The 10939-nt window shown below is 34.6% G+C and overlaps 1 protein-coding gene across 1 annotated transcript in view; it reads left to right on the top strand.

The window, feature by feature from the left end:
* Positions 1–3058: 3058 nt before the first annotated feature.
* LOC106466326 (voltage-dependent calcium channel type D subunit alpha-1-like) overlaps positions 3059–10939 on the top strand; it is a 167449-nt gene continuing 159568 nt past the window's right edge. Inside the window, exons 1-2 of the mRNA XM_022394309.1 lie at positions 3059–3168; positions 9105–9617. Coding sequence (XP_022250017.1) covers positions 9116–9617 — 502 coding nt within the window. The 5' untranslated portion in view covers positions 3059–3168; positions 9105–9115. The remainder of the gene's footprint in view (positions 3169–9104; positions 9618–10939) is intronic.

Below are 10939 nucleotides of genomic sequence, written 5' to 3'. Positions count from 1 at the left end.
GGAGCTCCTCTTCCACTGACACTTCTTTCCTATTGGTGGCATCGACCAGAGGCAGAGTTTTGACAGTCTGGTTGGAATATATGTAGGAGTCGAAATGATACTGCCCCCACTCAGTTTCAGTCAGCTGCCCCAACAATCTCTAGTCGTTCAGATTCCACTACCAAGGTTTCACCTGAGGAGGAAAATTTCATCACGCCTTTTTGTTGCTCCAGATAGCTCTCATTCTTCACCCCAGGCTTGCAGTTGCAGCATGATGATTGCAAGGGACCTTTACAACAATGGAAAATGTTCGAGGTCTAGGAGAGAGAGAACTGGCCACTCTGTCTTGGCTCATGAACCATCATCCATCCCCCAGTTCCTATTCCTGTTGTCCAGTAGAAAATGACATTTTTACGTAATCAGAGACGTATGTCTTATCACTGGAATGTTGACAAGTCTGGCCATTCACCTTCTCAGAGATACCACAACAATTCTACAACTACGATATCTCTTGGTCATAGCACCAAATTTTTACCTTTCTTTTACTCTATGGTCATTATTTTACCTCAGAGTAAACAGTCAGGGCCAGCTAACTGGAGGCCCAAGAAAATCGAGCCATGAAGTGTGGTTCTCTCCGAAAACAATTTGAGTTAGTTGAACAAAAAAAAGGAAACAAATTAAAAAAATCTAAACACTCTGTATTTCACACAAAAAGTAAACAAAGTAGAAAGGCAAGTTTTTCTCGTACATGTGTAAAACAGGTGAGAAATGTGGGAAAAGGGGAAAATCTTGATTAGTTTATTTTAAAGGTTCAGATGTGACCCCCGTAATTTAAACTAAAAATCCAATTGAAAAATAATCATGACAAAAGAAAACAAAATCTAGTGAAAGTAAAATGTAAGCTTGGATTTTATTAACAACTACATTTAAAATAAAACCCATGCTTAAACTTAATATTTTAAACATACTGAGTTGTGTTAAATCAGCCTAAGGAAGTAAATGTTAACACGAAAACGAATTTTTAAATAAAACTAGCTAATTTCCGCAAAAGCTCTCTTCATGGAGCTTGTTATCTAAAATAAAACGAAACGTCTGTCAAAATCCAAAATTCCTGTGGCAAGAATAATATTAAATATTAAAAGAATAATAAACTCAAACCAAGTTTGTAACTGACACCGAGCACTATCAGCGAGCATTATCTGTGTTTGTAGCAAAAAAGTGTGCAAAGGGTGCACCCATTCCTAAACTTTCGATTTTTTAAATAATTTTTTCACTTGTCATTAATAGAATGACCGGGTTGGTTGACATATTGAGCAACAATGATATTTTTTCTGTGTTAATAGAATATTTATTGTTATTTAAATGCTCTCTGTAAGTCGTTTAATTATGTTCTACACTCTGGTTATTTCAATTTTTACATTCTATGAAGTAAGTGAGGATGTTTTGTGCAAGTAATTTCTTTAGTAATTCTAAAGTGTCTTTGGTCATATTTGTTGGAAAAAGAGTCGGTAGTTTGTATGAACTTACAGGTTAAACAACAAGCTTTAATATATGCATGACAACCATTTTGTGGTGGGGTGTAACACACTTTGGGATGAATAAGAATATCTTTAAGATTTCTGCTTTCCCGGAAAGGGGTACTGGGAACCTCAAGAAAGATTTGTCTGAGGCGATCACTAAGTTGTAATAGATTAAATGTATATATATTCAAAATACATGAAACGTTTCTGAGTTTAAAGTGATGGATAATAACAAGAGGAATCCTCTATGACTCTTTAGTGTTAAACTGTTTAAGGATTATTTTTCGCTGAGTGTTGTTAGCTGTTTCAGTTTGTCTGTTTTGGTATCTTTATATCCTGTTTATAACATGGTTTGTTTCAAATCCTTGGTGTGTTTTCTGTAATTTGTTTCATCAGAACAGATTTTTTCATTCGGAGAGCTTGGTTGTAAGTAATATTCTGTTTAGTTTCGGTGGGGTGTAAACTTTTGTAGTGAGAATAAATCAGTCTGTCAGTATGTTTTCTGTATAAGTCAGTAAATATAATTCCACCATTTAAAGAGACGGTGACGTCGAGAGTGTTAACTATGGGTAGGGGAGTAATTAAAGGTAAAGTTGTTGTTTTGTGTGAAAGGTGTTAGCATAGGAAATAGTGATTCAGAACCAGCTGTTCAAGTGAAAAATATGTCTTCCAAGTGTAAGGTTTTACAGGGCTTTGCTTTAAAAGAATGCAGTCAATGTGACTCATAAAAATATTAGCATAATTGGGAGCAATTTGGGTTCCCATTGCATTACCATTATTCTGAAGGTAATGTTAGTTGTTGAAATCGAAGCTGTTTAAAGATAAGACAAGACTACGAGATTGGTTAGTTTCTTAGATTCTGGTAGATTGGAAAGGTTTAGGGCAGATTTCAGAACATCGAGTCCTTCATCAAGTGGAATTTTGGTGTAAAGGGAAGAAAGTCATTTGTACACAGAATGCTATTGGTATTGACTTCCTATACGATATTAAGAAAGTGAGTCGTGTCTTTTATGTAAGGAGGGAAAGTACAGGGGATATTTTGGTCAACAAAAGTAGACAGCTTTTTAGTAGCCATGTTTGTGTTAGAAATGATGGGTCAACCAGGATTGTTTGGTTTGTGTATTTTGGGTAAGAGATAAAGTCTACCAGGACACGTTTGTCTGGGTATCAAGTGTTGGAAAGTTTCTTTGTTAATTTTATTTTTAGAGGAGTTATTTAAATTTGTCAGTTATGGCCTTAATAAACTTAATTGTAAAATCCTGAAGTTGGTGGTTAGCTTTAGCAATACAGTTATCTTTGTTAAGAATATCAATAGTCCCACCCTTGTCTGCTGGCTTTATTGTAATACTGTTGTTTGGTTTAAGATCCTTTAAAGTAGTTCTTTCTTTTTGGTTAAGATTATTGTAACATTGCTCAGATTTTAGGCTCATTATTATTGTTATATTCTACAGTTTTAATATAACTTTCTGTAAGATTGTCTGACACAACATACACGCAAGATATCTCATGATATATTTGTCTGTTTAAATATCTGATGCATGGTTTTGTTTATTGTTTAGACACAACAACTTTGGGCTACCTGATGTGTTCGTCGTGGAGAATCGAACCCTGGATTTGAGCCTTGAAAGTTCGAAGACTTACTACTGTCTCACCGAGTGAACTGCTGAAGGTACACGTTAAGTGTCTATTAATGTCTTTCTTTGTCTAATCATATCTGATAGAACGTACACATTAAGTACTATTGAAACCTTTCTATCTCTCATCAGCTAACGCAAAGCACAGTTTACTGACCTTGTGATATCTTTCTCTGTCTAATTATCTGGCACAACGTACACGTTAAGTATCTTTTTATACGTTTTTCTTTCTAATAATCTACTGTAAGGTATTCGTTAAGTACCTAATGATATCTTTCTCTGTCTAATTATCTGACATAATGTACACATTAGCTATATATATTGATATATTTTTCTCTCTATCTTACTCAAATTACACATTAAGTATTTATTGATATATTTTTCTGTCTAATTATCTGACGCAATGTACATGTTAAGTATCTTCTGATATATCTCTGTTTGTAATTAGGATTGCCTTCTGGAAAGAAAGTCAAACCGTCATTGAGACAACAACGAAAAAAAACAACAACTGACAAGCCATAACAGTGTATTGTGTTATTCGGAAAATCGAAATAAATGACAATATAAGAGTATTAAAATAAAAACCCTATAACCCGAGCGCTGGATCGTTCTTCTTCATGGGTAAAAAAGAAGAACATACGTGTTTTTCTGACATCATGAATTCACAAGAGTATCTGTATCGACAAACTCAACAAACTGGTTCTATTTCCCTCTATTGAATTTAACTCTAACTATACCATCATTACCAGATATAATAAAACTGAAAAGAAATACGATTCTTATTGCCGTTATGGCTTTTGTTATTTAAAACTTTATTTGATACGACGTATGTTTCCACAATGTTTTCAAGAAATATGTATGCCAAAATATGCTAAGGTATCAAACCATTCTAATGATTCGTTTATATTCTGACTGTACAAATTCATTATCAACATTTATTTTTGATAATAAGACAATTAATTACCGTATTGGTCCGATTATAGGGCGATCTCGAATATAAGGCGACCTCCATTTTCAAAAACCACGGGAAAGAAATAAAAATTGAGTGTCATAACGTCCATTTTTTAGGTCCGCAAAATCAATATTATAACTGAACAGCCTACAGGTGGATTAGTGTCAACAATTAGCGATGACTTGAGCGAACATTTGGGACGCCTGTAGTCGGCCGCGATTATAAAGCGAGTATGAATTTTACAGCTTAATTATTAATCAAAAAATAATCGCCTTATAATTTGGCCAATGCAGTATGTTTGTGTAGGCTTACATACACAATAACAATGAAGGCAGGATCTGAAAGTTTTATAAATTAAACAGCGTTGCTTCCTTCGACCTGTTTTATAGTTTTTATTAGGCCTACTTTGCACGAGGTCCATTTCATAATAAAGAAATTGTCTGCATTGTTGTTTATTTAAGAAAATAAACTTGGCATACCTTTAGTTTTGCAGCTGATGTCAGCTTTCAGCGTATGGAACTATCTCATCCTTAAACCTTGTAATTTATTTTGTCATCTATTTAAATTATACGAGCTACATTTTTCTCTACTACGGCATATTTTCTTTTTCTTTTTTGTGAGTTTCTTGTTCCAACTCATAAAATCATGTCACACACTGAACGCTCATAACTGTTTCATACTCTGTACACTATTTTAAATACCAGTAGTTTATTTTACATGCAGTTTTATAAAATAAAGTTACGTCTACGTGAGTTTGTTTGTCTGATCGCGTAATTTATATATTTTTTAAAAATAGACCAGTATTTGTTGATCTAACACATAATGCCTGCAAGATGGCGTGCATGAAGATGTTGAATAAGGAAAATTCAAGCGAAGGGCATAAAAACTACCAGAAATGTTTATAGGTCAAAGCTAGTTTCAAATTAATTATGTTCTTGTATCTAAACGTTATTGACAGCAGAATACATTATTCAATGATTTCTTGCAAATCTGGTTAAAACCATAAACGTCATCATGGTAACATATGCCAACTGCTAAATCTTGTAAGAAAAACAAATAATAATAAAAGAACTGAATTTTTTTATTTATTTTATTAAACAATCATCTTTAGATCCCGAGGGGAATGCGTTCCCCAAACGGTTTATCCTAGTAAATAGCTGTTTTAAAATGCTTAACAAAATCTTTATCTAGCGGCGACGTTTGGGACTTCTGAACCCGAAACGTCGCGTTAGGAGGAAAGAAAAGGTCTAGGCAGGAGAAGTCTATAACAACGCGTACTTTTAGAAGAATATACTGCCAAAACCAACCCTTAAACAAGTGATGTATTGGAATATGGGGAAATTTTTTTTTTCAAAATTTGGTGAAAAAACAAAGGGTTATAGCCTTGGCTTTTCGGTGAAAATATGATTTTTTTTGAAAAATGGGAAAAAATTGCTTTTTGGACGCAAAAGTAATAGAAAAGTATGGGATTGTGCTGATTTCGTCGGAATACTCAAAATTGACACATTATAACATTAACGAAAAATTTTATGTCCCGTGAAAAGATAAAAAAAGAATTGAACTATCGCTAAACCAGAATAACAAAAATCCAAAAGGTGGAGTTTATTTTATAAGAAGACGCCATGGCCTTTTAGATGGTGAGATTTTATTTGATTATTCTTATTTTTAAAGCTCTTCTTTGTTTAGAATATAAGTGAAGCCAAAAAAAAAAATACCTGAGAACCACTAACCACACAACCCTTAAGTCATGTAAACACCTGAACACTAACAATATACAAGCTTTATTACTCTTACATAATAAACCTTTACTTGCGAACCAAAGAACTTATTGATGGGCGTAGATTAGTCATGTAATATAATCTGGAAACATCTTGTGTTGTTGGGGGTAGCTTAGTTATGTAATAAATTTATTGATGGGCGTAGATTAGTCATGTAATATAATCTGGAAACATCTTGTGTTGTGGGGGGTAGCTTAGTTATGTAATAAATTTATTGATGGGCGTAGATTAGTCATGTAATATAATCTGGAAACATCTTGTGTTGTGGGGGGTAGCTTAGTATGTAATATAATCTGGAAACATCTTGTGTTGTGGGGCGTAGATTAGTCATGTAATATAATCTGGAAACATCTTGTGTTGTGGGGGGTAGCTTAGTTATGTAATAAATTTATTGATGGGCGTAGATTAGTCATGTAATATAATCTGGAAACATCTTGTGTTGTGGGGGGTAGCTTAGTTATGTAATAAATTTATTAATGGGCGTAGATTAGTCATGTAATATAATCTGGAAACATCTTGTGTTGTGGGGGGTAGCTTAGTTATGTAATAAATTTATTAATGTCATTTCAAATGTCTTTCATTATATTATTATAGTCAGCTTTAATTAGACTAACCAGGTAAAGGATCATTTAAAATGTTTTTGATTATATTATTATAGTCAGCTTTATTAAGAGTAACCAGGTAAAGGATCATTTAAAATGTCTTTGATTATATTATTATAGTCAGCTTTATTTAGAGTAACCAGGTAAAGGATCATTTAAAATGTCATTGATTATATTATTATAGTCAGCTTTATTAAGAGTAACCAGGTAAAGGATCATTTAAAATGTCATTGATTATATTATTATAGTCAGCTTTATTAAGAGTAACCAGGTAAAGGATCATTTAAAATGTCTTTGATCATATTATTATAGTCAGCTTTATTTAGAGTAACCAGGTAAAGGTAATAGTATGGTTATTCTAAATAACACTTACTATGTAATCAATTTGAAAACAATATGTGTTGATGGGCGTAATTTAGTTGTTTGATACGTGTGAAAACAGAATCGCTTGATAAAGGAGTTTAATAGTAGGAATGAAAAAGGTGTTACGTGGATACTTGGGTTTAGCACTAGTTTTGTCGAATGTTTTACGCGAGTACTTGTGTCTGTTACTAGTTTTTTTCCCAATGTGATGCTTAGGTGCTCGGATTTAGCACTAGAAATTTTCGAATGTGCTTCGTGGGTGCTCGGGTTTAGCACTTGATGTTTCGAATGTGCTTCGTGAGTGCTCGGGTTTAGCACCAGATTTGTCGAATGTGTTACGTGAGTATTTGGATTTAGCACCAGTTTTGTCGAATGTGTTGCGTGAGTATTTGGGTTTAGCACAAGTTTTGTCGAATGTGTTGCGAGGGTACTTGGGTTTACCAAAGGTGTTGCTTAATTCTTAGGTTTATACTATATATGACAAAAGTTCTGTTTGGGTAGTTAGGTTTGCAATAGATATGACAAAGATGCTGCTGCTCGATCAGTTATTTTAGTATAATATGTATAAAGTGTAACTTTGTGTTAGACTCTGACAAGGTTGAAGTGTTTTATTGGTGAGGCTACAGATGAAGCAGACACATAGTAGAAGAGTTAACAAGCAAGCCTAAACTTTGGACTGTTACTGTTTATTTCTTTGACATGAGTTTCGAGGTTGCGATCGTAAAAACAACATTATAGAAGTACTTTTAGTCTACAATTGGATCACGTCATTGGAAAGAGTAGGCTTCTCCACAATTCTCAACGTGACAGCAATAGTTGAAGAAGTATAGAGTAGGAAAAGCTTACCTATCAAAAAGTAGCCAAAGAATTTCTACATTTCAAATAATTGCGCCACCAGAGAAGATAGAATTATCTCACTTGAAACACGTTTCGTGAATAGGACCTCAAGGAAGTACCTGTCCAAAAGCATGTTTCGTCATCAGGACCTTAAGGAAGTACCTGTCCAAAGCTAAATTGCCTATGTGATCAGTTAAAAAAAAGAATGGTTAGAAATTCTTAAAGATCAACATTTCACTGTAATGATTCCTGGTATTCTAACTTTATTTTTCTTCTTTTACCCACTTAACTGTACTATTGTAAAACTACCTTGTGGTATATGTTTGTACGGTACTGAGACCTATTGTTAGATCAATGGCTTAAACTCGTTGGTTGGAGCCACAACGTGAACAAATTATTTAATTAAGACTATCAAAAAACAAACAAACAACAACTCCCCAGTGGGATAGCGGTAAGCTTATGGACTTACAACGCTAAACCCAGGGTTCGATTCCCCGCGGTGGACACAGCGGATAGCCCAATGTGGCGTTGCTCTAAAACAAACAAACAATAATGAAGTAAAAAAACAGATTTAAAGTTACAAACATACGAATCCTGTTATTCAGCTTAATAATTAAGTACTACCTGCAATTGGGCCTGACATGGCAAGTTGGTTAGGGCAATCGACTCGCAATATGCGGGTCGCGAGTTCAAATCCTCGTCCCACAAAACATGCACGCCCATTCAGCCGTGGAGGAGTTATAATGTGACGGTCAATCCCACTATTCGTTTGTAAAAGAGTAGCCCAAGAGATGTCAGTGGGTGGTGATGACTAGCTGCGTTCCCTCTAGTCTGTCACTGCTAAATTAGGGATGGCTAGCATTCATGTAGCTTTGCACGAAATTCAAATCAAATCAAATCATTTGGGAACCGTTCAGGATACAACCTGGGCATCCTGGTGACACAATCCATACAGTAGAACCATCTTCTTCAACTGGTGACTTGGGAACAGCTGCATCACAATGTTTGTTTGCTACCTTATTTTAATATTTTTTGGACCCTTTAAAGATGCATTGACCTGCTTGTGCAAATTCTGACCCTGCACTGGAAACGTAGGTTTGTATAACAGCCTTTACTATGGTCGGAGTTTGATATTCTATAGCCTAACTTCATATATTCATGGTTTCCTTTATAGGCGTACGTTTTGGTTTAAAATTTTTCATTTGTTATTGTCTACTCCTGTGCCATTGACATTTTAAATGTACGATGGATATTGGTAAAACTTAGAAGGTTGCCAAATGATATTCTCCACGAACCTCATTCCATATCACTAACAAATATTTTCCTTTACCTCTCCATTTTTGTATTATTTGATTCTCAATATTATTCTGAATCATTTTCATATTTCTTGTAAAAAGAAATGTTGAATAATTTCTTATTTTTTTATCAACGTTTTTTAGACGAACAACATATGGATGAGCCGCTGGCTCATTGTGAACTTCCACCTAGTGGAGAACATTGGAAGCACCATCAAGTATATAATGGACGTTTATCGTCTTCTGCCTCCTTACCAGCTCTTTGTGATTTATCTTCAAAAGACGTTACTGTTCCTATTCCAGAGATCAGTCATCGCCAAATTACCCCATCTGGTGGTCAGGTGCGTTCATCTAGTAGCGTTGGTTACTTACAAACTGGTATAGGCATTAATACTGGAACCGGAAGCATTCATAGTAAAGGAAGTGACACCAAGCCCCTGTCTAGTGCGTGGAAAACAGCACTTGGTGCAGCTTCAACCCAAACGGCTCTGAATCGTGAAAGAAGAAAACCTTTCCGAAAAGGCCCCAAAATAGCAGAGAGACCAGTTCGTGCACTGTATTGTCTATCACTTAAAAACCCTATAAGAAGAACGTGTATTGGCATCGTGGAGTGGAAATATCCTTTTGTGAGAAAAATGGTATTCTTTATAAATGTTCGTAAGTCAATATAGCTTCTCTAACAAAATGGTAAGGAGGCCCATGATTAACTATTAATTATAGTATCAGGATACAAATGTCTTATCTAACAACACTGTCTTAAAATGTGGAATCTAATTCAGAAAAGTAAGGCTCAATTATTAGTTAATTATTACTTAAACAAACATAATTTTATATTCTGGCTTTAACTTCAAAAAACACAAAATAATAGGCAAGATAATGTACTTTTCTCGCTCAAAATTGATCTGGCAGATACAAGAGTATTTTGAAAAATACAAGAACTGATACAAGAGTATTTTGAAAAATACAAGAACCGAAATCGATGGTTTGAAATTTAGACCTTTTCGAAACTAGGCTATAAAACAGATTGGTAATGAATTTCACATCCAATCAAGACACACTGTAGTGTGTCGTGTGGCCAAAACGATCTGCTGCAGGACACACTATGTGTTATTAACAGGAGTGATAGTTTAGTCGATTTTCCACCTTCTGTATCTTGGACTGTAGTATTACAAACTATCACATATTTTCGTGGATGTGTTATACTAGACCCTTACTTCACATACCAAATTTCAAGGCAATCCATTAAGAAATACATGAGATATAACATGTCCAATTTTGGTTGAGTTTCTTCCTATATTTTTTATTCGCACCAAAAGTAGGGAAACTTTATTTAACTTTTAGGGATTTTTTTTTCAAGTTTGATACACTAATAGATCTTTTCAACTTACAATTAAGAATCTCATTTGATGTAAATATAAGCCACATGTGTAAAGGTATTCAACAAAATCCGCTCAGATTTATAGAAAATGTTTGCTCACGCCTACGCAAAAAGTCACGTGGGCCATTGGTCTAACATTTTTACTAGAGCTTCACCTAAGAGAAAAAGTGGACCATTTTTATTTTTTGTCATTCGGACTAAAGATAGCTATATGGTGAAAGGACGTGCAGATACATAAGTATTCGTTCGGCTAGTTTTGTTTTTTGTTTGTTTTTTTAAGTTAAGCACAAAGCTACACAATGGGCTATCTGTGCCCTGCTCACCACGGGTATCGAAACCCGGATTCTAGCGTTGTAAGTCCGCAGACATACCGCTGTGCCACTGGGGGGCATTCGTTAGGCTAAGCAAACTGGATTAGTAGTTTCTAGCTCAAATTAAAAAAAATCGTACGGGTGAACGGTTATTATTGATTGTCAACTTTTCAGCATTAATTTACTAAATTTTATGAGTTATCCTAACTAAAGAGAGTTTAGCGTCAAGTGATATTAGCTTAAGCAATTAGCATAAATAAATGTTTTATACTGCTGTACCGATTGCATGG

This window comes from Limulus polyphemus, unplaced genomic scaffold, assembly GCF_000517525.1.
Source record: "Limulus polyphemus unplaced genomic scaffold, Limulus_polyphemus-2.1.2 Scaffold2223, whole genome shotgun sequence".
NCBI lineage: Eukaryota > Metazoa > Arthropoda > Merostomata > Xiphosura > Limulidae > Limulus > Limulus polyphemus.
Note: the sequence above shows the minus strand (reverse complement) of the source record. Positions and strands in the feature narration are given on the sequence as shown.